Raw genomic sequence first — 27,641 nt, 5'->3', positions numbered from 1 at the left:
GAGGAGCAATTCTTACTTGTTTGATGCAGTCCACGTTTGACAGACGTTCCTGGATCAGATTGGCCCAAAGTGCATTGGGAATTTTCTAAAGAAAGAACAAAAAAAGGCTGAATATTCACAATTGAGTTCAAAAGGAATTTTACCATGCAGGCACAGCCCGGTTAAAGGTGAAGTGAGATGTCTTCTTAAAAATAAATAAATAAATCTCTGCAAGTCCCAAGCCATTAACATAATATATGAGAGAGTTAATAAGGGCACAAAAATCAGTGCTAAAGGTAAGCTGAACACAAAGCCTACATCCATGTTATTTGCACAGTAACACGGAAGCAATGCTGAGTTTTGCACACTAACACACACATTGGACGACAAACCTGCAAAGGGATCCATAAGATCACCACAACCACAAGCAGTCTTTTCTACCACAAGTATCTGACCCAGTACTGCCCCAAGTGCCAGTGGACTCGGCATTAGTGATCTTAACAGTTATAATGTGAGACAAGCAGTAACTCAAACACAGAGCAAAGAACAGAGTCTGACTTTCAGGAGCTTTGTTTCATAATTTCAGGTAACTCTGTCTCTTTCATCATCCAGAAAGTTTATTTAAAATACATTTTTTGGTTCAAGTTAATTTTAATGTTAAAGTTAGCTTATTTTTAAACTCAGGACTGTGAAACGGAATTAAAGCTGCATGTTGCAATCTTTTCAGGAGCGCTGTTTCTTTCCATCACTATTACTTTGTCCATACATAGTGATGGTTTGCAAGACATTTGCTATCTGACAGAAGAACAAATTTCTTCCACAGATTTAGCATCTCCCCAGTACTCCTTGTTATTGTATTAGATTTCCTGAAGAGAAATGAACAATCCTTTCTTTCCTTCTTGTAAGAATTTTCTTGAATATCTTGTTAATTTAGGCCTCCATTCTATGCTGAACATGGTTAAACAAATTCTACATTAGCCACTTTAATCTGATAAAGTCTAAACTTTTGGCCATGCCAGCCGTTAAGCATGTGACTAAATGCCATGTGTCAGTCTCATTCATTTTGTCATTACTGGTAAAATGAACCCTCAGAGAATACCCTGCAGGTCAGACTCTCTACTCCCCAGCTCAAAAAAAAAAAAATATCTTTCACCTAAGGATGTGAGCTAAAAGACTAAAAAAAGTCTATTTCTGCAGGCATATGTTATACCGAACGACACAGATTGATATAATGAAAATGTGACTATGTGTAAAGATTTCATAACCATCTTCTTCATTAGATCATGAAACAACTTCACCAGAAGCGGAGGAAACACTACCGCACAAGTCACTTTTATAGCAGAACAGACCAAGCACTCCAGAATACACAAAAGCAACCAGTCTTCATCTGGCTGTGGAGCAAGGTGGCCCAGTCAGGCAGTGGGTTTTGTTCTGTTTCTCTGCGGTCCCCAGTTCTCAGTGCCTTTCCTAATATCAGCCATTCATAAGGCAGCATTCAAGCTGGTAAAAGAGAATAACGGAAAGAAATTGCCATGTCTCTTGAAAGTCAGCAGGTCCCACAGGGTTGTGTGTCAAAGCTTCCTGCAGCCTCGTGCTGCTGGAGCCTGGGTCTGAGGCTTTGAGTCTGTCACCTTCCAAAGGTGCATCATGCTGCTATCAGAAACAGCTAGTGTCTTGCTTACTTCTTTGATGTGTCACATCAAGATAGGCTAGTGACTGCTGGGGGTCCACTCTGCTAAGCCTTGCCAAACCCATTTAAACCAAAATTACACTAACTTCTTTCAGTGCAGTGGTATTCTCAGTCCTCTCCTTTGAGTAGGGTTTATTGCACAAAAACAAGGACACACATGGTGTATTTCACTGGTTTAGTTCCTTCTGCTCTCTGTGGCTCAATTCCAGTCTCATTTCCTGGTCAGTTTTCCTCCTACTGAGCAGTGGCCTATGAAATCATTTTCAATAGGTTGCTTGCAGAATGCCTAATTATTCAACTAGAAATCATTAAATCTGATACATAGCAGAGAGCATATTTACAGTTTCTTTCTCATAAATAATCACAATAAATATATCATAAGCCTGGTAGATGGGGCTGCACCTCCCAGACACCTACAATAATGGACAAGGAAACACATTTCAGTTACGGCAGAACCATAACCTACCTAAGGCACCCTGAGCCTGTCCAACATTCAGTTTAGCTACTGAATAAGACCTGCTGCTACAGTATTTTTCTTATGTTCAGACTTTTCTATATACACTGGTTTAATTACTACTTCTATACTGCTGTAAAGCTGTACTCATTCATGATTCATTTTAAATATTCCATGTTATTTCAGGGACATCATCCTTCAATTTACATGCCTATCTAATCTATGCACAGCTATATTTTAATGATGTTTTCAGAAAACTGCTACACTTTTTTTTTTTGCAGGGAGCACTTTCTCTAGATATTTTTATTGGAAGTTTTGGATAAATTTGTTCTGAAAACATCAACAGATAAGAACTTCTGACTTCTCCAAGTTTGCAGCTTCCAGATAAAAAGCACTCAAGTTTGAAGTAATTTGGTTCAATTTGGTTACATTGAGCTTGTTCAGATAATACACATGAAAGGCCAGTCCTTTTTATGTACACACAAGACTGGAACCATTCCTACTTGCTCTTTCATAGTGGACTGGAATAGGTTAGAATACTGACCATGATAAGGACACCTCAGGTTTTTCTTCCTTCTATTATGTTTCTTCTTCAAAAGCACAGCGATATGACACTACTCTAGAGCAGTTTTAAGCCATTAAGTCGTATGCAAACACCTTAACTGCAATTTAGTACAGTGTTAAGAGTACACCCAGCCCACCAGCCCACAATTACCACAGCTGGTTCAACTTCTTATTTTATCCAGTTAACAGGAAAAGTGAAATATGCAATAGCTCATCATTAGACTTCACTATAGGAAAAGCCTGAAGATGCTTCCTATTAACATTATAAAACCAGAGATGAGGGAATAATTTGCAATGATTTTTCCAAAACTGTAGCCTCTTTTTCTGTTCGTGGAATATTTATTGCTAGCTTGTGGTTCTGCAAATTTATTGAATATCCAAAATATCTGACTTGATTTTTACATGCAGAATGATAATTTTGCTTTGAACACTCACAATTTAAAGTTCAGTACCTAAGCTGTGCTCATAAGTGAGTGGCCAGGTGTGTGTCAGTGAATGATTGCATTTCCAACTTGAAAAATGGAGCTTCGAAGAATCATCATGTATTTTAAATACGCCTTGAATTCCATGAATTCTTGTGCCAGGAATATTCAAGTGCTTTCATGTTCACTGGGAGCAAACACAAAAGAGATGAAAGCTTGGGTAAAGGCAAGTAAAATATCTGAACAAACATTTGGGGACCTTTTTGCAGCATTTACTCAGATCTAGTAACATTGGCCCACTGACCTAAAAATGAACGACCTTTGGCACTGGGGTTAATTTAGCCACAGTAACTTTATCTGCATGAAATGTTCCTCTAACAGCATTAATTTGTGTTATATGATCTTTCAAAACAACAATGAATTCCTGCTTTGTTTCTTTCCATTTATTAAATTGCTTTGGCCACAACTATACCTTTTTAATGCCCTGGTTGTACCAACGATAGTAAACAGCTATTGTTCTGTTCCTGAACAGACATTCAAACCCTATTAGTGCTAATGGATGTTGTGTGTGCTACAGGAGTCAAGTTTATCACTTGCTTCAGCAGAACCAGGGGTCAGTTACAGCACCAGTAGATTTAGCCAGCAGACAGGAATCAGTAAGGGAAAACAGCTCTTAGCTATATTTTTAGAGCTATATTTTTTTAGAGCTATACTGTCATCTCATAGAGATGATTTAGCTACATTTTAAGTCATTGTAAACCTTGCATTGATTTAGAGGAAGCAAGAAGTTCCCCCCTAGTTTTAGAGTTACGTTTGAAGAATCAAACTCATAAAAAAACCCAAGAGAAATGATTGAGGAAAAACGTTTTTCTAGGCTCTAACATCTCAAAACCAAAGGCAAACTGCACAGTATTAAACCACTACTAGCTTCTGCTCTTTGGGCACTCCTTACTACCTGATTAGCCTTGACATTTTTGACTTTCATCTTCCACACTATCCATCTTTTCGAATCAAATAAGCCCAAAAGGACACCCTTGAAAGTGCATCTGTATAGTCTGAAATATGTTAATAATTACAGTAATTAAACCAAAGGGAATTTTTGTTTTAAATTCTTCCCCTCCAAGTCGAAATTTATAAACCCAGCAAAACAATCTTGAATAATTAGAAGGAAGATTTCAAAGTACGTATTCTTGATAAGAATTATTTTATATCATCCCAGCCAAAAGCAAACCTTTTTGCCAGTAAGTTCAGTGAGTTCAATGTGCTCTTTCCTCTCAGATCTTTATTACTCAAGATAACTCCAAGCTTCATTCACTAATTCAGTATAATAAACTCTACCCTATTTTCAGTCTTATTTTCTAAGGAAAAAAAAGTTAATCTGTGTGTCACAACATCTACCATCTCAGCAAATTATGAATCTGTTGGCCTATTCCAATCAAATTTAACAATAGAATTGTCATGGATATGAAATTACTTCAGCTTTTATGCAAATAAGTGATGAGGGAAAAAAAGATAAGCTAGTGGACTTGCTAGAGTCACAGAAAACTGGACTTCCTCCATTCTGTTACTCACAGAATACCTTGACATATGGAGAAAGGAATCAGCTAAAAAGATCAGGAATGAGAAGCAGAGATGCTTCTCTGGCTTCAGGATATTCTTTCAACATATTTTTCTTATCTACCTGTCACTATCCTTTAATAACAAGACAGTTACATTGCTGACCAAATAATCCTGGGAGTCATGACATCTGGAAAAAATGTTCTCTGGACCAGCTCTTTTGAACATTTGTTGGGAGGCTCACAATGAAGCAGGAATAGATTTAAAAACCTGTCTGGAGCAAAGCAGATACTCAGAATTGGGTAGAGTGCATCACTCCAAGAACTGAACTATCTTCTGAATATAAGGTTAGTGTTTTCAAGAACTCCATGACTTTACACTGTCTTCCTCTCCTGCCCCTATCCTATGTCTTGACATCTTTTATCTTTGTTCATACCTTCTTATCTAGCAGAGGTGACCCTTCTTCTCTGAAAGGCCCTGTATCCACATACCCATATATACAAAAAAATGTACAGACCACCATAGATATAATAATATTTACTCTGATCTGCTCAACTCATAGCAGTTGAAATCATGGGAATGCCATATAATTCTTCTTCTGTGACGCGAGAACTATCACTGTGCTATCCACTTACACACCTCTTTCCTTGCTTTATATGCCCTTGCTTCCACTGTCAGCGCTAATGCTTCTTTGAATAACAAAGTCTCCTGAGAGATACGTATAGCATCCAAACGTTTACAAAGCCACAGTGCCTGAGGGAAGAAGAAACAGAAAAAAAAAAACAAACAGGTTGAAATATTTGGAAAGAAAATGAAGCATATTTTTTTAGAAGGCTACAGAAAGACAGAGTGTGTTTTCCAGCCTTCCATTTAAGTAATACAGACTATATGTGTAAATTTAAGCAGTTTCTCATAAAGTTGTTCAAGAATGTACAGCTTTGAGTAAATTCTTTTTCATCTACTGTACTACAGCAGAGATTTTAAAGAAGAAAGCATCCTTCCTGGCATGCACACCCCACCATCATCTGTAGTTTCTGTGGTCAGCTTTCTCTGTGGTTCAAACACAACTTTGATGTTTTCAATTAAGTGGTACCAGTGGGCATGCCAGACAATAAGCCACGTAAATGGAGCAATCCACAACATGGGAATACCAAAAACGTGTAACTATGGTCCTCTCCCAGGCTAGTCAGTCCTGCTAAAAAGCTGGAAAAACAAGGCAGGCGAAGTTCTGCTGCAATGCAGCACTATCACTACTACCAGTTCTCACAGAGCTCACTTGAATATTTTCATATAACCTGTAGTGTAGTATAGAGGTGTACCCTTTAAGAATTCCACCCTCCAATTTGCTTTGTGCTCTCCATCATTTACATTAGTCTGAAAATTATTTTATCACATTAAAATTGTCACAAGTGCTTAGCTGAGGAGAAAGCAAAGAAGTGAACAGTATTATGTGACTGAAGGTAGGACACTTACAACTGTCGTTTTCCCAGAAGCAGGTGGACCAAGTACACAAATTCTTGGAGCTATCAAACAAGAACAGATGAACGTTAAGATGCAGAACAGCAAAAATACCAAATAATTTCCCACTGTTGCATTGCAGAACATAAATGTAGTCACAGCAAAACAATTACTTCAGTTGGAAACCTGCCTGAACAGAGACTTCACGACTGGGCTCCACTTGAGGAGAAAAAGTCAAAAAGTCAGTGCTTGCCAGGTCCTCCTTTAATCTTCATAGTCAGTGAGATTAATATTCTGATTAAACATTCAACTTTGTGGTATACGAATATAAATTTAAACACATGGATAGGTCAATGGGTAAAACAGAGCATGATACAAACATGTTCTTATCATCCAAGTTTAACTTTTGTTCTGAACACATTGATTCAGACCTAACACATTTTGTGATGAAAAAGTAGTTTACTTTGTACACGCAGGACAGGACTATCTCAAAGTGACTATTATGATCATAAAATGGTCGAGATTGAATGGGACTTCTTGAGATTGTTTCTTATTTCCCTTACAGAGTATGGTGGCAAAAATACTTTTTATTTCAGCAGAGCTTTTGGCTCTCACCTAAAAATGCAATATCACTTTTTAGTTTCATCTAAATAGGTTGTGTCAGGGTTCAGAGAAGATTTAGATATTGCAAAATTAACCATGTTTTCTCTACCCTTTTTGACAGCTCCTTCAATTTTTCTAGTCATCAGTAAAAGTAATATTCTTCACCTCCATATCTTGTGTTTCTCTACTGCATGTCCCTCTCCTTCCCCTGAGGAGGGCAAGGTGGGAAAAATGCATCCCAGTTCTGGGGAATCCTTCATCTAATGCTTACAGGCAATACAATAGGCATTACCATTGTAAGCCTCATTGAAAACGAATTACAGGCGAGACAAACATGGGCAAATGGAGTAGCCCTTAGGAAAGTATTTGGGACTTTTGCCATGAACACACCTTAAGCTGCAATCCCTTGAGCTGTCATTTTATATTAATATCTTTGATGTTTTTTCTCCTGTACCTTGGGAGGAATAAAAGCCAAACCAAACTATACACAGAAGGGACAGATGAGTATTTCTGGGAGTAACATAGGTCAAAACATGGGTGGGATCTACTCACCCAAAACCCTCTTCAGCTCTGGATAACCAAAGGAGATAACAGTGCCTGATGGCAGCAGACAGGGAAGGATGTGAAATAGATTTTTATGAGGGCTTCCATGCACTTAACAGTTATTGGGCAGGTGCAATTTTTAAACAGACATGAAACCCAAATTACAGATTCATCTTTACAAAGTTATCTGACTTGGAAGGTTTAAGAAAAACTCCCCCCTTATTGGTTCTTGCAAGTGCAACAGAACTAGTACACAATGTAGAAAAATACTTTAAAAGGATACATCAGCTGTTTTTATCACCTAATTTCTTTCAAATGTAATGTGATTAAATCCTAGGATTTTTTTTTCTAAATCTAACACCTTGAAACTCCAGCCTGGTACTTAGGAATTATTTATAAACAGCGTCATAAAAGAGTGCTCTGGTGCCAACACTAATCAACTTCTTCAAACCACTTCAAAGAAAATCAAAAAACCTTTCCATCCCCAGATCCTTTTGAGGTTTAACTAGGAGCATGATTTAAAATTCACAAGAAAGCCCTTAGGTATTGAAGCTTTAATACACAGCTTTCTTGGACAAACGTTTGATAAAAAACGAAACATACCATTATATACACCACATCACGCTTTAATATTGCCCAGGGCTACTGTAAATGCTCACTTTGTACTAAATCTGCTTTTCTCTCTGCTTAGTGGCTGGCAGCAGATGGGGCAGTGTAATTCACTGATTTACTCATTTGCACACTTGTAAGACTCCTCTAAAGCATTCTCCCTAAGCATATGACACAAGGGCACAACCAGGACACTGCTGGATGTAATGTTTAATCCCCTCCAATCAGTAAATGGTCAGTATTTAATACTGGAGGTCAGAACCACCAGCTAAATGAAGACAGGAAAATCTAGAAAATGCCTTTTGCTTCAGTAACAAATCAATACTTCATTCCATGGTTACTCTTCCAAGTAAAATAAGTTTTAACATTCACCAATTATTTTAGTAATAAAATTAATCCTGGAATAACACACACACGCAAAAGCTGGACTCACTGAGTTCCATTTAAGTCTGAGAGATTCCATGATTAATATTAATGTGGCAAAATTTGCTTAACTTGCATGAGGAATCCTTTGTCAAACAGGAAAAGCACATAGCACACGATGAACATTCTTGCAGAACTTTTTTACATCTCTTCAGAGGTTTGACTGCAAAGGAAGAACTCACAGAAATGCCACTTGGATCCCAAAAGCTTTTTTCATGAGTACAAACCAAGACACAGTGTAGAAAATGAGCATCTTGTATATGAAAGAATTCTCAGGCTTCATCTGGTTCTTTAAGGCTTTTAGAAGGAACACATGAAAGAACAATAGTACAGAGCCTCAAGCACAAACACTTAGCCACACATTTGACCTAGGAGATTTTCAAGACAGTTGTAAGCTATAATCATCATTAGACTTGTTTATATTTTTAAGAGTACTTTAGATGTTATTATTTAAAAAGGTTTCCTAACTTCACACCTGGGATAGACTGAATGTTGCTTTTCCACACATCTCTGTTTGAAATTTTCTCTAGGGCTAAAACTGTCTAGCAAGGCAAGATCATGAAAATTCATCACTTTCCTGATGGCTTTAATAAGGTTTTTTTTCTTCTAAATAGTCAGCACCTTCCGCCATGATCAAAAACTAAAAGCAACTCTGCTACAGATTCCTGTTACATTATTTTCCATATAATTTATTCTTAAAACAACATTTAGGCTTTAATTTTAATTGGAGTTCCTTTCCTTTCTTAATAGCTTTCCTTTTTTTCCAGACCAAAAACAGACAGCATTTTTCCTTTGACAAACAACTGCTGTAGTTCTATCTTTAGCCTTCAAGTACTGAAGTCATGAAATGGAAACCTGCCTAATTCTGTTCAAATAATACTGTGGGGGGCTTGAGGACAAATGTTAGCTCAATGTGCAGAAATTTTACCAGCATTCTATCAAGCCGCATGAAATTCTTCCACATTTTTTCCACAGGTCTATAAAGCAGATTGATTACTCATGCTGCCTGCATCAGAAAAGGCTGGACACAATTTGCAGAATTTGATTTTTTTTTTTTAGTATATATTTAGCAGCATTTCAATCAACATCCATCTGATCCCCACCACTAAGAGCTCCCGGCACCTCTAGTGAGAACGATTTCATTGATGCTGCAGCAGAACTTTCATAATGGTTTACTATAGTTTTAAAGAAACATCGAAGCAACATGACACCAGCTACCCCTGACAGCTCATGCAGAACAAAAATTATAGTTCAGTTGTGCATATCCAAATATAATCTGCCTAAGGGTGAACAGTTTGTAAATCAAATAATTTGATTGAGAGAACATGCTTTTATTGTGCAGAATACAGACTTCCTATTCAATTTACCAGGTTTTGTTATTCATAGAAGTAGGCATGCTCACTGTTCCTTCAGCTGAGATGCCACTGAGCAGTGGAACTCATTAACAGCAGCTAGTAACTAACTAATCAAAACCACAAAGAATCTGCCAGCCCAGGTAGAATAGGAACCCAAATTTACACCTGACAAAAGGAGTAATTAGTGAGCTTAAAGACAACAGGAAATATTAGATGGGGCACAGAACACATTAATAATTGATACACTAGAACTCTTTGTTATTCCCTTAGAGGGTTTCATTGTTGTAACTGTTAAAGTGCATTTTTTATTAGATTACCCACTAAAAAAAGATATTAAAAGCATCTTACCTATAACTATTCCAAAACGCTCACCTCCCCCCACCCCCCCAGACACAGCCTGAAAAGTTTCATCTATCATCTGCCAACTGAAGCACAGCTTTCAAACAGCTGTTTACAAACAAGGAGTTGAACTATTTATGGTGTCTCAATTTTCACTTACCATCATCATTGTTTTGCTTTAAATGGTTTATCATAAACTGAATGGGATCATCTGGCTGATGAATTATTAGTTCTTCAAGCATGTTCTGCAAATAAATAGGGCAAAGTCAGAGGAAAATTTACCATATCTAGGCAGTCACAATATATTGCATTTTTACAGCAATATTACAATAGGGAGCTTAAAGAGCTTATGAATGTTTCTTTATTTTCTTAAGGCCCCTTTCACAGACAAAATTGAAACTATGAAAACATGAAGCATAGTGAAATAATTGTCAATTGAAACAAAAATAACCCCATTGCTTTGGCTTATTTATGATACATATGGGCACCAGGCACTGCTTGAGCCTGGTGTTGATAACAGTTGAATCAGCATTGACATAAAAACCATACAAGGAGTTTCAAAACCAGACTCAAATCAGTATCTCTGCAGGGCAAGTTAAACCTCCTTCTCAAGCACATTCCTGCAAGCTTCTCACTAGCCTAGAGGACTGCAGAAAAGATACAACCTGCAGAAAACCCAAAACCAACAGCCAAAGCCTCAAAAGTAGCACATCTCTTTCTCGTAATCATACTAGTTTTCCTCCTACATGAAAAGTAAGGGGGGGGAAGTCTTAAAGCATGTCCTTGAATGTCTACTTTGGAGCTCATTTTCATATTAAATGCTTAAAGTTACACAGGGCCTTGCCTCAGCTCCCACTGACAGCAGTGGGGATGTTCCACTAATTTCAGCGAGGATTGTAGCTTCCCAGGCAGATAAAAAGTAACACTTAGAAACTCTGTAGATCTCCGTATAAGACGTTTCAGCACAGCCAAGAATTCAGTAATGAACACTAAACATCAAACAGCAGCTAATGTTCTGACTTACATTACCTACTGCAATGCTCATACTGGCATAGAACATCTTTTGCTAAAAATCAACCATAACATTTTAATATTCACCAGTAAATACCATAAAGTCTGTATATTCCATAAAATGCTTTATTTTAATGATTGTCTTTTATTGGAGTGACCCATTTTCCTTTTCGACTTCATCCACTTAATTAGCATAATTAAAACACTCAATTTCATTTATAAACTCTTGCACATGCAAAATCTGATGCTTCAAGGTCTGGGCAGCAGAGAGCACACAGTATAAAATTCGTATTTTTATTAGAAGTTCCTTTAAAATCATTACTTTCCAGCAACAATCATTTAAACTAAGAAATCTGAATCTGGCACCACCATTATCAGCAGCTATCAAAATAAAAGAACTAAGAAAATCTGACCTTACTACAATTCAAACCTATTCAGAAAATGACTTATCCTCACACTATTTTGTGCCCAATTCCTACCTGCACTTACATGCATGCTTCATTTTGTTCACTTCTATTAATCCCAGTTCAATTTTACATGAGTTCTGTGAATCTCGGGGGGGTTTCATGTTTTGGGACTCATGTTTTAGGTTCGATAATTTGGGTTTTGTCAATGTTTAATGTTTAAAGTCTAGGACAATGATTTCAAGCTGTGTTTGTTTGTACCATTACAAATTGCTACAATACAATTGAAGCCCAAAAAGAAAACAAGACTCTGAGTAAATCCCACAACTGTTTGATGGAATGCGAGGTCCTGCAGCCGCATTCAATACCTCATGGGATGCAAAACACAGAATTTCTATTAAAAAACACAAATATTATGCTAAACTGGTCAGAGTAATTAGATTTAGGTTACATGACTAAAAAAAAAAAGAAATAAAAATAAGTATTTGTATGTATTCCACGGAGATATTAATAAAAAAGCCTTAAAACAGAGCTGTGAGCAGCAGCACACAGGGGAGCCTCTCTTAACCAAGTTCTCGCCTCAGAGCCGCAGCACACAAACCTCCCCATGCACGACAAAAGGGCTTTCCCCAGACTTTCAAAACAAAACATACCTTTCTCTAAGGCAGGGAAAGCACTCTTGCTATTTAGTGAAATCACAACGACGTTAGAAGTGTACTTCTTTTTATTTTTGACACACACCTCCACAGAAAAGCCGCGACAGCAGCAGCAACGCGCCGGGAAACACATTGGGACGGGCGGTGGCGATGGGCAGGCGGCAGCGGGTTACCTCAGCTCCTCTGGGGTTACCTCAGCTCCTCTGGGGTTACCTCAGCGCCTCTGGGGCAAACCCCTTCACCCCGGCTTTTCCCGCGCTTTGTTGCCGCCTCCCCCTCGCGTTTCCTCCACAGGCTACCACTTTCTTCCTCAAAACATAAGGTGTACGACCCCCAGCAATTACTAGTAGTAAGTTAATTAATTAATTTAGTTAATAATTTAATTGAGCCCTCGGCCGGTGCACCTGCCCCTCACAGGGGGCCACCGCCTGAGAGTTCCCACCGGAGTCCGGTACCGACAGCTGGGGAAAATGGCCGCGGCGCTGCGCCCCAGATGAGCCTCCTCAGGGGCCCCAGCAGGCAGCACCGCCGGTAGAGACAGTGAGGAAGCCGGGCCCCCCGCCCCGGGCCAGGCCGGCGCTGGCTTGTGCCCCTCACCATCCCCCGGCTCCTCCAGGCCGCCCCTAAGGGGGCAGTGGGGAGGCCCCGCGGTGCCCCAGTGCAGACGCGGCCCGTTCACCTGCAGGAGCCGGAACAGCTCCCGCTCCTCCGCGTAGGCGCCCACCGGCGGCGGCCACGGCCCCGCCAGTTCGGCCATGGCCGCCCCTAGCAACCCGCCCTGCCGCGCTGCTGCGTTGCTAAGGACTGCGTTATCACTCCGCGACGCCTTAAAGGCGCGCCCTGCTTGGGGTAACAGCAACAGGGCACAACGTCATCCATCCCCGACGCGCCCCGCCCCGGGGGAGGTGATGCGCGACGTCGGCGCGGTTGCCAAGGAGACAGCGGCGCGTTGCCGGGGCGACGGCAGCGCAGCGGGAGATGCCGGAGAGCCCCGCGGAGCCCGGTTCGCCGCTACCGCTGCAGGCGGGCTCGCCGCTGACCGCGCCGGCCGGTAGGGACCCGCAGGGCCCGCTGAGCTGCAGCGGGGGAGAGGGAGGTCCGGGCAGCGCGGTCCTGCGGGCGGTGGGGCGGGAGGGGGCTGCAGGGAGGAAACAGACCCCTCGGGGGACTCGGGGACGGTGCGGGCCCCGGCCTCTCCAGCCTCCTTCGGCTTCATTTAACGCCAGAGCGTTTGAGGCGCTCGGGCTGTGGCTGTGTGGAGTGAGAGAAGCCGCCACCCTGCGCTCGACGTTCACATCACCACGTTAGCTCATGGTAGACCCGCTGGGGTTTATGGTGTCTGCCTGTCAGGGTCCCCTCTGGGTTCTCTGCCTCTGTTTGCAGCATCGTTATGAACTCACTGACTTCCCGTTTGGGGCTGTGGGACTGCAGAGCTGTGACACAACACATCTCCTCTTTCATACTTCTTTTAAAAAAAAGTTTTCCACTAGCCTACACAATTCAGGTGAAAGATTAAACTACACGTATAGAATTGCATCATGTCCAAAAAGCAGCTTCCTCTCTCTCCTTCCCTCCCCAAATCCAGGAAGGAGAAAACATGAATGAGGTAAAGGATGCCCTCAGAAGCATAGAGCAGAACTACAAGCTCTTCCTTCAGCAGCAGTTCACGTTTATCGGAGCACTGCAACACACCCGAGAGAACGCTCATGACATGATCAGACCTGTCGCAAGCATCAGCCAGGTACAAAGGATGCAGCACAAAGTTCTTTGCCGATGAGAACAAGGGACCAGTGCGGTGCTGTCACACACTTGGGTCTAGTTCAGGGATAAACAAATGTTTCTACTAAGGGAAGATGCACAAAACCTCTCAGCAACATTTGTGTACAACTCTGCAATCCAGTGGCAAAAGTAGGTGAGAGAAATACCTGTGTTAGATCTTCCCATTTACAGAGAAGGAATTTTACTGCTGAGCATCACATTATGATTTAGTTTAACGCTGCCATTTCACTGCTGAGGCATGGCCAGAAATCCAGGGTACAAGAAAACAAACCAACGCTCCTTCCCCAGCCACCCATGGAATGTGTAATCCTTAACTCGCAGTAACCAGCATGCCTGCCTCTTCCCCCTGGTATTGGTGCTGCTGTAGCTTTCTATACCCCTTATTAAAAATAATGGCTGTGTTACAGAGGTAGGATGATGGATTGAGGGCTGGAAGTCCCAAGTGGGCTACAGGTTTTCTGGACTGGTAAGTGAATTGTCTTGGAATTTTTATAACATGGGATGTTTTAAGTAGTGGAAAGAACTTAGACCACCTGCAGACAGAGGGGGAAGAAAAGCCTAAATCAAATTAGAATAGTGGGATTTGAGACAGCAGAACCCAGGCACAAAACCCAGATGGATGCCAAAGCCAGAGTGAAAGCCAAGCAGTTATTAGGACTGGGACACAGGAGTCAGCTGGTTGTCTTTTCTAAGGGCTGACTCTCCCTATTATAAGGGTTTTGCTCATAATACTGAAGAGGATCATGACAATCATTCCACTCCATTTTTTCCAAAAATAGGGATTGAGATTTTGTGTAACATTATGCTGTATTGAAAAGTGCCAACATTTCAGTGGTTTTAAGCCAGCTTGGACTCTGCTTCTCAGCAGAGGTGGAAGGGCTGGTTGTTGTAGGAAAGAAATCTTATAGGCAACAACTTCAGCAATTACACTGATCCGTGACATTGTGGTACGGTAACCTGTGAACTTAGTGGTGGGAAACTGTATTGCCCAGACAGCCCTGAGGGTACAAAGCAAGGTGAGGATGAGAAAGGGAAAAGAGCAAATTACCAGGGAGAACAGAGCATGGGCTGAGCACAGACTGGTGATGCACTGGGCAGGAACTGAACCACCACCAAAGTTCAGTGTGGCTAAACCAGACATTAATCTTATTTCCCTACCATTCTTCTGCATCTTTAATTTTGCCTGGGATAGCACAAGAGGATAAGCAACAAATGCAGAAATATGTGTGGTCTCAGCGTACAGCTGACTCGACTGCCAGCTTGCTTTGCTGGTAGGCATAGACACTACATAAAAAAAAATGATAGTGTACGTCAATACAGCTGCATTTCTAATCCCTGAAAGTTGTATGTGGGAGCATTTTTGGTGTTGAGTGATGATGTTTTGCTGACAGAGCATAGTAAAGTGGAAAGGTCAAAGAACACACCTCTGCTAGGCAATGGCAAGAGCTCCTTAAAGACTTCTACATGGAGTAGGATATAAAGTCAAATCCCAAGCGGTGCTGTGAGACAAGCTCCTCAGTCATTGCTTGAGACCACCCAGTGACCCCAGCAGAGCCTGGCTGGGGTCATGACATCAGCCTAGTGTCCAGGCCACCCATGATCGCCCCTTGCTGCAGATCAGCAGCAGATGGCTAATGCAAAGCTTGGTACTTCCTGTAGTCCTGGTTACTCAGGTGCATTACCTGTTGTTGATGTGGACAGAAAGAAGTCCAGCTTATCCCACCAGTGAACATCCAGGCTAAAATGCTATTCTCTTTAGGACAGAATACAGCAGCAATAAAATCTGCTCACAGCAAGCAATAAAAAATCCTGCCACTCACAAGGGCAGGATGCTCAGTGAGCAAGGAGGAACGTGGAGTGGAAATGGACACTTAGGGCCCATTTTTTATTTTTCTTACAAACCTCTTGAGAATTTTTCTGAGCACATAATGGCTTTTCTGTATGCAGGAACTGTGCCAGTGTTGGAGCAGCTACTTGGATCTTGTCTTGAAATGCTACAGAGAGCTCTGAAGGTGTCAGAGCCCAGCTATGACTGCCAACCAGCCACTCAGTGTTTTATATTCTGACCACTCATGTCTAAAGTATCTGTAATTTCTTTGGAGGAAATACTTAATCTCTTGGCATAATGTTTCATCATGCTATGCCATTTGCTCCGACTAACAAAAATGCTCAAGGCAAATAGGGAATATCATTGCTGTGACAGTTTAGTAAGGACAATTCAGGTTAAATGAGTTTAGTTTGCAGTCACATCTAGTGGTGACAAATAAAGAACCAAGTGAAGAATGCACATGACTCCAAACTATTCCCAGCTTGGTCACTGCCCTCACCTCACACCCAGCTCTGCCCAGGCAGTTGTGGCAGTGGCTCAGGATGCCCTGCTTGGAGCAGAGAGAGAACTCTGCTCACACTCAGCCTGTTTATGTAGGGCCTGCAGCAGAGCTGTGGTTTGGCCACAGTTCTCCTATACTGCTTCAAAGAGGGAGGAAGGCTCATTGGTGTGCCGATGAGCAGATCTGTTACCCCCCTTCTTTAGTCATGATGAAGGACAAGCAAACATCTTGGTCATGCTCTAGAAATCTTACTGCCTGCCACAGTGTTGTGGTTTCCCCAGTGGCTCATGCCTGCAGTCACAAAAGAAAGCAGCTTCTCCACCTTTACAGCATAAGTCACATGTAATTTAACATGCACAACTGTCTTTCCCACATGCAGGTACAGTCCTACATGGACCATCACTGTAACAATTCCACTGACAGGCATATCCTCAACATGTTCCTAAACATCTGCAATGACCTAAGCAAGCTCTGCCAGAAGCTGGAAAGTGTGCAGCCTTGTAACAGCACAACCAATGACATTCTGGGGAGGTGCAAGGTGCTCCTCAGCCACAGCAACGACCTGAGCAGCATCCGAGCCAAGTAGGTGTCTCCATCAGCTTTGTTTCTTTGAGGCGACTGTCAGTGCTGGGGAACTGTCACAGGAATGCATATTCCCACCTGACTTTTCCATCAGTTCTGCTACAACACCCTTCTCTGGCTCTAGTGAGGGTACGAGATGCTACCCAGTTTACCATTCCAGCTGGTGGGAAAACCAGCCTCTGATCACAAAAAGGGAGTTGGTTTCTTGATTCATTCTTTTTACTGGTACTTGGAAGGCAGGTTAGCACCCTGAAGTCCCATGCAACACTCAGGCAGTTTACCTTCTTCCTCCTCCTATTCCTGCTCTGCAGGAATAATTTCCATGGGGCCTTGGGTGAGATGGTTTAGTGTGAGGTGTCCCTGCCCATGGCAGGGGGGTTGGAACTTGATGATCTTAAGGTTCTTTCCAACCCTAACTATTCTACGGTTCTATGATTTTAAGTGTTTGTACACACTCTTCAAGTCTTTCAGCTCCAGTCCAACAGCCGAGACGGTGTGTTTGGCAGGACTCATTTCTCAGGATGCAGTCCTATCTGTGCCTTTTTGCTCTGGGGAGATGAATGGCTACGTTTCTGCTCTTCACAGGCGGTCTCAGGGACGCACTGTGGGCTCACCGGGGTTACACTGCTGGGACTAGTCTGCCACTTGTTTCCTTCTGTCCCACAGATACCCTCATGATGTTGTGAATCACCTGAGCTGTCATGAAGCAAAGAATCATTTTGGAGGGGTGGTGAGCCTCATCCCCATTGTTCTAGACTGCATAAAGGAGTGGATAACCCACACTGAGAAGCTGTCACGGGAGGTGCTGCAAAATGTGAGTGGTGGAAATGCTATCTCTGAGAAGTCAGCACCCCAAGGTGTACCAGACAAGGCAGTCATTTCCCAAACAACACCTTCTGTGCACCTTGAAGTTCAGACCTCAGCTAATAAGAAAGATAATGTACAAGTGCAGGGGAATAAGCACGTCTGGAAGAAGCAGCACCTCAATGACACAAAAAGTCACAGTGGGAAATGCAAAAGTCCCTGGAAACCTCCAGGTAGACATGCCTTTTAAAGGATCAAAGTTCACCCATCTCATACTTACCACCTTTAACGAGGTGGTTGAAGACAGTGAAATGATTACTAGAGATCCTGCCTATCCAAGTCCACTTTCTGAATAGTTAGCCCTCTAACCCAGCCTTGAGCAGATACACACTCTCACCCTTGCTGGTATTTCCAGCTGTATCCTTACCAGCAGTAGTTGTAACATTAGAGCTTATGCCTTTGACCAGCACTGCTGTGAGAGCAGGGAACAGTCAGGAGTAATCAGGTTCTAATCTTTCAGCCACGAATCTTGGGCAGGTTTCTTGAAAATGGGATTTTACACTTTCTCAAGCTTCTGAGGAACACCCACTCAGTCACCAAAGCCAGAGGCGTGAAGAACCTGCATGTCCGAAGAACGTGATGCAGAGCAGCAAAGCTGGATTCAGACACATGTCTGGGATTCAGGCGTGTCCCTGAAGTTCCCTCACCCCCACTGAAATTGTTTGGTCATTTGGAGCACAGAATCAATGTTTACAGGACACTAATGATGTTTCCCTTACATGCCATCAGCTACCAAAAAGGTCAGTGTGTTTTTAGCTGCACTGATTGTGCTCTGCTGCATCCTTCCTGCAGGTTCTCACACCATGGCCGGCACATACCCCTCCAAACATCTTCCCTTACACCTTTTTACCTCCTTGCTGTCAGAGCTAGAGATGGAAGAGAGAACAAGCATCATTTGCACTTAGTTTGGTGCACTGACAATATCCAAACTTGGATAAAACCCTAACCCATATCATCCCCAGAGCTCTGCAAAACCAACAAAGTCATTCCTAATGTGATTCATGGGAATCTGGGGGGAGCAGAGAGAGTGAGAAAGCTGTGGCCATTTTCAGATGGTTCCTTTTCAAATTGTAAGTTAAAATGCCTGTGCTTTCTCTTTTTTGAGATGAGAATCCAGCTTGCCTAGCTTTCAAAGATGTTGTGAGGCTTAAAATTCATTAAAATTACAAGGCATTTGAACTAGCCTCATGCTGCTTTTATACCAACACTTTACAATTCCAGCACAGCGACTTTATACCAGTGCTGGAAACAACTTTCACTCCAGCCTGCTCAGGGAGGGTCAGCAGAGCCACAGGCCCTCCCCATTCTCTGGAGCTGATAACGCATTTCTGGTGATGCTTTTACTCAAGCACAGTTAACTACAAACTTAAGATCTCAATAATATGGTGCCTTCCCTGTATGTGACTGCTCTTTTCCCCTCCCACAGAGAAGTTAGCTCCTGTTCTTTGCTTCCTGCTAGAAGACACTCCTGAATAAACAATTTCCCTTTGCATTCCTGGCTCAGTTTGCTAAAGTTGTGAGAAAACTTTTAGTTTAACGTGACCAGATTTTGGCAACCAGAAGCCAAAAAAAGAAGAATTAATGCAGAGGAGGCAGCGTAGGAAGGAATGATAGCTCAGATGAAATGGCAAGTATTTTCAGGAATATTTTGATTCCTCACGTAACCCCACCTTCTTTTGCACTTCTCCTCCCTTCCCCTATCCACTTATTCTGCAATGCAATATATCTGTCCACACTGGAGTAGAAGCCTATTTTTAGGAGACAACATGATCCAACTGCATTGAATCTTGGTGAACTCAAGTGGGTAATAAAGCTTGCCAGGGTCCCAGCAAGGCTCCCAGGCACTGCTGGGGATGCAGCCAGCCGGATGAGCCTGTTACCCTCTCAGCCTCTACTTGAGATCCCTGTTGCAAAGGCAGCTTCAGGCAGAAAAATCAGTGTTGCTCACAGCTGCCCTATTGTGTTTCACATGGCAAAGACAAGTGTCCGATGACAGTTGCTGTCTTGGAAAGTTTTTCAGTACAAGCACACGCTACATGGACTAAAAGAAGACAAGTGTTGGGGACACAAGAGATGCTGCTTCCAGATCTTGTTTCCAACCTTCCTCACCCTGTCACATAGTTTAAATTTGAACAGTCAGGCTCTGATGAGCCCTACTCTGGTCTCACTGTTCACAATGCCAATGCAGTTGTCCACTTGTGCTTGACCAAGGTCACCATACATGCAAGAAAATCTCTAAATAAATCCCTAAACCTTACCAATAATTTCTAGCCTAGCCCTTTCAGTCTTACGCAGCCAAATTTTAAGACACAAGCAGAAAAATGAGTGCATAAAACCTGCAGTCTGAGGCTTGGTAATGACATGACCAGGATCTGCTGGAAGACTGCAAAGTTAAGGCTCACAAAAACATCTAGACAAATTACTTAATTTCCATACAAGTTCTCCTCTTCCAGGGTGGATGGACACTTCAAAAGACAAAAAGATACAGCAGGAATTGTTTTTCTCTACTACAAAATCAAGCCGTTTGAAGAATCTGCATAAACAGGATGTAAATGCCAAACACAGAAGTGCAATAAAGTTTAACTTTAGCCTCTGTGAGCATAAAATTGCAATTTACACACTGAGAAACCCTGCAGGGCCCCAGAGTGACTTACCCAGAGATCTGTCACTTAGTCCAGGAAATAAGTGCTGCTTTTTCATTCAAATACTGTATAAGAGGTATGGGCTGGTAGCATTTGATCTCAACAGCATCCTGGCCTCTGCAGACTATAAATATCCTCTGTGCTCCCCTCAATTCAGCCAAGGGTCAAACGAGGCTTTTCTCAACCTGTAATTGGGTCAAAACATCCTGTAAGTGAAACACCCAGTCCCAGCACCTCACCAGCAGAGGGGATGGGATCAGGCCCCATGAGGTGAGGACCAAGCACTGGGGTGGGCTCCTGAAGGCAGGAGAGGGGTGATTTGAAAGAGAGGGGGACTCAGCATCCCCAAAACTGTACCAGAGCTGGCAGTGGGAAGTGGCAAGCTTGGCAGGGCCTCTAGTGGCTGCAGCTGGGAGGGTGTGCTTGAAGTGAAAGGGACGGCAAGAAAATCAGGTTTAGCCAAAGTAGAGCTCAGGGATGCAGGTTTTGTGCAGCCACCCACAAAATAAAGTTCTGTCTGAAAAGTAAAGCCTGGGTGAACAGTAACTAAGCTCTTCTTGTGAAGTTCTTGTGTGTACGAATGTATGAAGTAACTCCTGCTGATTCTCTAAATTCTTTTGTAACCTCTTTTAAAATCTACCACTGCACCAGCAGCTAAACAGTTCTAATAAATCAAGATCAAGCAAAGAATCTTCAAATTCTTTCTTTCTTTCCCTAATGTCTACTCCATGTTTATTACCTTTGATGTAAACCATCAAACACACTACTTAGCATTAGTGAGAAAGGAAGGTACTTTAGTTTTCTCTTTTTGTTCCCCCCTGGATGTACTTCTGTGGGTAATATATATCTAATTCTTTTTTTTTTTTAAACTGGCAAGTACAGCTTTCCAAGGCTAAGCTTGTTAAGGAATATGCAAATGGTTTAAAATAAGGTAAAAGCAAGTCAAATTCACTTTCTGCTTTGTATTCATTTCACCTACCCCACGCTGCAGAACTCATGGAACCCCACTCAAAAGGGGCAGAACCACTTACCTGCTCTGTGCTATGCAGCTCCTGGAAGATGTTTCAATACTGAACTTGTTTCTGTGCGTTTTGTCTCAGCATGGCTTGGTCCCAGAGAGGTCAGCTTGGAGGGAATTTAACACAGAGTAGTGCAAAACAATACATTTTATTTGTTCACAGTTAAACACAAGCAACTGCCTTGACATTTTAGAACATTCTAATAAGGACAGCAAAACCTCCTTTTGGTTTAAGTTCTCTTTAGCTTACGATTGTACCATTTCCTCGTATTTCATATTTATGGCATTTAATGTGGATTGTTTAACATGCTTACAAAGAGCGAGGCAGGGAACAGATTAACTTGACAAAGACAGCAATTTTAGATTTAACTAAAAGCAGTCAGTTAAAAAAATCTGTTTCCACTTCACCGATGGGACCCCTTCAAACAAACTGCAAGTTAACTACATACAGCAGATCCATGATTTTTAGACTTAGAAAAAAAAAAGTAATTGCAAAATTTGTTCCTCCATAATCTTTGTGGTCCATAAACAAACCTAAAGTGGTTTCCACTACTATCCCGGTGCTAAAATCCTTTTTAAAAGAAGAAAAAAGTCACCTTATCACTGAGCTTGCATTACCGCCAGGGCACTTCTGTAACCGACAACAAAGACCGCCTCTCCGCACAACAAGTGACCTCATCCTGCAAGACACTCTCCTGGGCTCAGCAAAACACAAGGACGGGTCAATGAACTCCTCCAACAAAACAGCATCCAGTGGCCGAGCCCCCTTCAAGGTCAGTGTGCAAACCGTTCACTCCTGGGGCTGGCACCCGCTGGGGTAAGGGGCAAGAAACCTTCAAATCTGACCAAAACATATGCTACCACGTTTGCTACCACTAAGTCTTAGAAAGCCTATAAACATGTCGACAAAACCAGTCTGTCACTTACAACCAACTCTCTATTTTCTATTCCATGCAGATTCAAGCTTGGACAAAACCACTGAAGTTCACCTTTACTTTCAGAGTTAGGACTGACCAACCGAAAGGACACTGAGAATAATTTAGACAGGCAGAAATGTATTTAGACCCTAGGTGTTATGGAAGAAGCAGAAAGGTGAGGAGAAGTACTGTCAGGAACAAGTTAGCATATTGCCAGCTGCTCTTAGAAAGTCTTGTTCCTATTCAGGTTAAGAAGGGATTTGAACTACAAGTGCAAGTGTACTTGGACTTGATTTATATGTGAGACAGTTTTCAAACAGCAGCTGCCACCCACAGAACATTTAAGAAAAGAGGCCATGTGTGATGCAGGGTAACTGTGAAGCCTGATATGTCTAAGTACGCCTGGACCCAGACATATCTAACATTTAAAACAAGCACACTGCCTTCCTAACAGCAGGCTCTGCTCTGTCACGAAGGAGATTGAGTCTGACCACTGACAAGCCCTGATCCCACAATCCTCCTTCACAGAAGGCTCATCATTGACTTAAAAATATGATTAACACAGGAAGGCTTCACATGGAATTCTGATCCACAGTCTGAGCAGGCTTCCTCCTCGGCCTTGTCCTCTAAGGAAACAGGATGAGGACAAAGGGGAGATACCTAAAGCCAAATTACCATTGCCGAGCTGAAAAATGTGCTGCAGTCTGAACACAACAGGACTCAAAGGAAACCATATTCTCCAAGTCAAGTCTGAAAACATATTCCCAGGAAGAATGAAGCCAATTTCTTGGACTGAAAACACAGTGGCCTGGCTCAGACCAGGAACAAAGACCAGAATTACAAAGGAGAGTCAGGCAGCACAAGCATTTCCCTGATTAGAGAAACAAATGCTCCTCTGCAAATCTTCATAAGTTTGCAATCCTACATATGTGTTCTGCGTGCTCTCCCTACTTGAGTGAAGCTTCATCTTCCCTCTTCTCCCACCCCAACCGCTTTCCCATATGAACCAGTCTGAGGTCAGTACCACTCTGTCAGGCAAACACTTAAAATACCAAGAAGATCAGAAGCTAGTGTTTTAGTCTAGTCTCCAGCATACGTGGTCTCTTCTGCATTACAAGCTCCAGTTTCTCATTAAGTGTTTGTTCAAATGCAACTTTCCAGGAAATGTTAAGGACAATATAAACAATGATCATGAATTAGGGTGAATGAATCATTTTGCAGAGGTACACTGTTCTTTAAACATTTAGATACTCAATCAGAGTCCAACTTAATGAAGACTGGGCTCTGAGGGACATGGGACAGTGGACAGGCAAAATAGAGACCTTTAGATGAATGCACTAGAAATTCTAGTGCTGCTTCTTTCCAGGATGAAAGCAACTGGAGTCACCTGGACAGCCAGCACAATTAACTGCTCTAAATTGGAAGCTTGCAAGGAAATACAAAGCATTCATAGTAGACTCACAAATGTTAATTTGGCCTCATATTGCACTCGAGTTCATAAATGCAGCCACTCAACTGGGGACAGGGAAAAAGGGAAAAAATACTTGCAATTGCTAACAGTTGTCCCTTCAAATTAGTACACGCTGCTAAGGACTGAATTTGAGAAAGAAGCAGGAGTTAGGCTGGGCGATTCAACTCCAGACCCAAAAATCCACTTTGCATTCATTCAGCAGCCTTCTTCTGTTTCTGGACATCAATCCTATTCCGCTGCATGAGCTAGCTGCTCAGACCAAAGAAACATAAAAGCTTTTAGTTAAACTTGCATTCACGCCTCCTGTTCTATGCCAAGAATATGAAAATAACACTGATTGACTGTCTTCCTTTTTAACTGTGGTCATGATGAGTTTCATTGTAGTCCATGATATGAAGCTGTCCAACACTGCTTTCCTGGATCTTAGGCGAGAGGCTAAGGTTATCAGGGCTTGGAGGGGCCTTTGTCTCCATGCTTGGATCTTTACATAGTTCAGTCTTTAGCGCATCAGAAAGCCTGTTGATGGTTACACCCTCCTCATCACACTGGCTCTCACTCTTGTTGCGAAATAATTCCCGTGCCTTCATTCCAAGGAAGCTCTTGGAGCTGGGGAGTGAACCTACAGTCAGTGGGACAGTAGACGAGGGCTCCAGCAACATGGATGTCTCCCAGCGACTGCTGAATCTCTGGTTCTGGGGTTTTTCTGGGGTGGAAAGCTCACCACTGCTGCCACCCTTACTGCTACTACTACCTCGAGTGCTGGGAGGTTTGGTCTCTCCATTTCTACCAATTGTTTCTTCATTGTATCCTGCCACAGTATCTTCATTACCACAATCCAGCCTGGTTTGAAAAAAGAAAGAGGATACAGTGACAAGAAAATGATAGCAACTGTTTACAATGAACAGGGAAACACTGGGGAAGGCAGATTATTCTGATCACTTTCTGTTTCTGCTACTGCAGATGTACTTCAAGAGTTTCCCTTTCACAATTCTGTAGCAAAGTAGAAGGGACAGAGGGTAACACACTCTGTGTCACACACACTCAGCTTTGCAACATACAGTATTTAAATCCAAAGCTGACAATAATCCCAAAGAAGAATGGAACTGAACTAGCTCCTGATCTGTTTGGGTAAAGGAGGAGACCATTCTTGGATTGTAGATCTTTTAACTAACCCCAGCACAGGTGATCACCACGAATCTGCTGGCAATGCAAGAAATTATCCTGATGCTGTAGCAGAATTTGGTGTATAAAACACCAAGTATGACCAGAGGGAAAGTACAGCGCTACCTTGATGCTCTAGGTAGACATATGTAAAACAACTACTTAAAAAGTGTAACAATTTGTAGATTAAAGGGACTGGGCTTTGACACAAACCAGAGCTTTCTCTGGCTCATGAGCCAAGCATATTTTACATCATCACCCTTACCTTTCTTCTGCCGCTTCAGCTGCTTCTGTTTTATCATCTTCAAGTTTTTTCAGTAGGCTGCTCTTCTCCAGACGGCCAAACAGATCCAAAATCTCCAGCTCAAATGCCTGAGTGATTCTTTTTTGGGCCTTGTACCTACTTTCTACTGCTTGCAGCTGACCTCTGAACAGAAAAAGACATCAAAATCCATCAGGTCCAGTGTCTCTAGATTCTGCCTCAACTATGATAGCGCATCTGTCAATGCACCTCTCAAATTTTACATAGGACACCCCTACCTTGCTTGGATTTTAACATCTTCCAGGTATTTCTTTTGCTCCAGGAAGAGGTGGTCCTTTTTAGCAAGCTGAGATTCCAGTTCAGCTATCCGTTTCTGGGAAGCATCAAGCCTTTGACTTTGCTGCTGAACACACAGTTTTGCTTTCTCCAGTTCTTTCCGAAAAGCAGCATGCAACATTTCAACCTCCTCAAAGGAAAGAACACAATGTTAAAGTATAATTTGATTGTGTGTTACTTTTATTAGTATTTAGACATGTCTCAGATGCTATAAATAGGTACATTTTTAAGCAAGATGGAATAAAAGAAGTATTTCTAGAAATGGATACAGAAAATGAGATACTCTGAGGATGTGCACCATTAAGTTACTATAACTATACATCACTGGAATTTATTAACACATTAATGTTCCTTATGAAAAGCTCTTTTCAGCAAAGTAAACTTGGCAGTTCTGCACTGGCTTAGAACAGACAAACTCCATTTTAAAACCATTTTGCAATATGACTTTCATTAAATACCACTAAAATACTTTTTTTCTGTTTGGCTTATTATTCACCTCCTTTAATTACTTGCTCTCACACAGGAGCAGTTACATTGTTGTGTAATTTACTTGTTTCTAATTAAAGTAAGGTTTCTTTGAAGTCAGGAAGTAAAACCATATGAACCACAGAAGTTAATACTAACTCTTAACAGGAAAACGACAGAGTGAGAATAAGACTACTTGTTTTAAAACAGCACCTCACTAAAACACAAAATCCTGGTTAAGAACTTTCCACATATTCTAGCACTACTACCCTGCATTATACACTTTCACAAACATAACAGCCAATCCAGCAAGTCTCCTGCCAATTATATTAAGAGAACATTGTCTTGGCCTTTAGCAAGAAAAAAATTACAAATAGCTTACATCAAGTGGCCAAAACTGACTTCAGGTGTACCCTAACATCTACTTCTTAGCTTTCAGACACAGGACACTGAAGATATTCCATAAACTTGCAGCAAAAAAAATCTGAACAGAAGATCAAATATTAAATCCAATCCCTGAAAATCGACTGCAAAGTGTCTGTTAAATTACGAGGCTTTTTCTCCATTCTCAACACAAGGCTGAGAACAGCTTGATGATGACCTCAAGTGAAGTATTCCTCAAAAGGCTTCCTCTGCAACCATACCTTTGTAGTGTCTGTGTGCTTGTGCTGCAGCTGCTCCAGGTACAACTCATTGACCTCTCCAAGAACCAGAAGTTGCCTGTTCAAGAACTCCATCTGCTGTTGCACTGATTCACTGTTGGAAAGCTTTAAAGGGAAATTGAACAGAATCAAACATTGGATTGAACAGTTCAGTGGGAGAGTCACATCTGACAGGCATTGTGTTCACAGGGTATTTTATAAAGGAGGGAGACGGACAAGAATCCAATGCATCACAGGTAATAAGTGTTAAATAAATCAATTTTGATAAAGCTGGTGACAGCCCATACAGAATTTCACCAGGCATTGCTCCCCTTAAGATAACCATGTTTCCACTTACACAAGAATGCCACTTCTGATAGGAAAAAGATCTCTAAAGTTTCAAGATTTAGCAGAGCTTTACTACCAGTTCATACTGCTCAATCTACAAAATCCTAATGTGGAAAAAGCAGCCAAAATGAGAAGTTTCAGAAGCCTCTGAACCGAATTAGAAGTTTTTTCCCAAAAATACATGTCTCCGTGTTGGTTTTATGCATTTAATATTAGATTCTATGGAACTAAGCACAGGCTTCTTTCAGAACAAGAAAGAAAAAGCATCTGATAAAAGCTATCAGAAAAAAGAATCAAGCAAACAACCAGGAAGACACAACGGGACACTAGGAAGAGTGACTTTTCTTACCTTTTGAGAAACTTGGCTAAGCAGCAGTTCAGTGTGACACACCTTATTGTTAGCCTTCTTTAGTTCTAACCTCAGATCTGCAATCATGTTTCGGCAGTCTTCCAGCTTGGTCTGCTCAAACGAAGAAACCAACTCACTCAGGGTTCTGAAGCTTTAATAAGGACTACCAACAGCAAATGGCTGGAGGGCTGTAACCCCTGGCACTATAAATTAAGATATGCTGAGCACTTTTGAAAGCCCAAATCCAGCTATGAAACTGCACTTTCCTATTTCCAAACTGAGAACAAGACAGAACTATAAAAAGATGATGATTTAAGGCATTTCCAATTATGCACTGTCATATACTGAATTAGGACAATTTCTCTAACAGAAATATGTAACTTTCTCTCAGGCATTTCATGCCATATTA

The 27,641-nt window shown here is 41.8% G+C and overlaps 3 protein-coding genes across 14 annotated transcripts in view; 1 reads left to right on the top strand and 2 right to left on the bottom strand.

The window, feature by feature from the left end:
- AK8 (adenylate kinase 8) overlaps nucleotides 1-12,899 on the bottom strand; it is a 68,112-nt gene extending 55,213 nt beyond the window's left edge. For 2 of the 3 annotated variants that reach the window (XM_061476786.1, XM_061476787.1), the window contains exons 1-5: nucleotides 12,747-12,899; nucleotides 10,157-10,241; nucleotides 6,140-6,189; nucleotides 5,306-5,419; nucleotides 17-85 (exon numbers count right to left, since the gene is read on the bottom strand). In XM_061476786.1, coding sequence (XP_061332770.1) covers nucleotides 17-85; nucleotides 5,306-5,419; nucleotides 6,140-6,189; nucleotides 10,157-10,241; nucleotides 12,747-12,824 — 396 coding nt within the window. In that variant the 5' untranslated portion in view covers nucleotides 12,825-12,899. Of the gene's footprint in view, nucleotides 1-16; nucleotides 86-5,305; nucleotides 5,420-6,139; nucleotides 6,190-10,156; nucleotides 10,242-12,064; nucleotides 12,222-12,746 lie in introns of those variants that run through there. The other variant, XM_061476785.1, reaches the window with a different exon arrangement.
- A 728-nt stretch (nucleotides 12,900-13,627) lies between these two features.
- Nucleotides 13,628-19,114, top strand: SPACA9 (sperm acrosome associated 9). Of its 2 annotated transcripts, XM_061476792.1 has the most exons (4): nucleotides 13,630-13,808; nucleotides 16,556-16,758; nucleotides 17,425-17,572; nucleotides 19,049-19,114. In XM_061476792.1, the coding sequence occupies exons 1-4, from the start codon at nucleotides 13,665-13,667 to the stop codon at nucleotides 19,055-19,057; spliced, it is 504 nt and encodes a 167-aa protein (XP_061332776.1). In that variant the 5' UTR covers nucleotides 13,630-13,664; the 3' UTR covers nucleotides 19,058-19,114. The 2 variants fall into 2 exon arrangements, with proteins under 2 accessions (XP_061332775.1, XP_061332776.1); XM_061476791.1 differs by lacking the exon at nucleotides 19,049-19,114 and having other exon boundaries at nucleotides 13,628-13,808; nucleotides 17,425-17,903.
- Nucleotides 19,115-21,412: 2,298 nt separating this feature from the next.
- Nucleotides 21,413-27,641, bottom strand: part of TSC1 (TSC complex subunit 1) — a 32,017-nt gene continuing 25,788 nt past the window's right edge. For 8 of the 9 annotated variants that reach the window (XM_061476766.1, XM_061476768.1, XM_061476761.1 and 5 more), the window contains 5 exons: nucleotides 27,233-27,343; nucleotides 26,539-26,661; nucleotides 25,372-25,559; nucleotides 25,097-25,258; nucleotides 21,413-24,510 (listed from right to left, as the gene is read on the bottom strand). In XM_061476766.1, the coding sequence (XP_061332750.1) occupies nucleotides 24,024-24,510; nucleotides 25,097-25,258; nucleotides 25,372-25,559; nucleotides 26,539-26,661; nucleotides 27,233-27,343 (1,071 nt within the window). In that variant the 3' untranslated portion in view covers nucleotides 21,413-24,023. The remainder of the gene's footprint in view (nucleotides 24,511-25,096; nucleotides 25,259-25,371; nucleotides 25,560-26,538; nucleotides 26,662-27,232; nucleotides 27,344-27,641) is intronic. The other variant, XM_061476767.1, reaches the window with a different exon arrangement.

This window comes from Pezoporus flaviventris, unplaced genomic scaffold (genome assembly GCF_033815535.1).
Source record: "Pezoporus flaviventris isolate CSIRO_AGI_PZ_B2104156 unplaced genomic scaffold, CSIRO_AGI_Pfla_v1 ptg000097l, whole genome shotgun sequence".
NCBI classification, from domain to species: domain Eukaryota; kingdom Metazoa; phylum Chordata; class Aves; order Psittaciformes; family Psittacidae; genus Pezoporus; species Pezoporus flaviventris.
The sequence above is the reverse complement of the archived record's forward strand: the minus strand, read 5'-3'. Positions and strand labels throughout refer to the sequence as shown.

Coding starts and splice junctions, on each gene's coding strand:
- SPACA9 (XM_061476791.1), top strand. CDS start 13,665: ATGAATGAGGTAAAGGATGCCCTCAGAAGCATAGAGCAGAACTACAAG. Junction 13,809..16,555: donor CTGTCGCAAGCATCAGCCAG/GTACAAAGGATG, acceptor TCCCACATGCAG/GTACAGTCCTACATGGACCA. Junction 16,759..17,424: donor CTGAGCAGCATCCGAGCCAA/GTAGGTGTCTCC, acceptor TCTGTCCCACAG/ATACCCTCATGATGTTGTGA.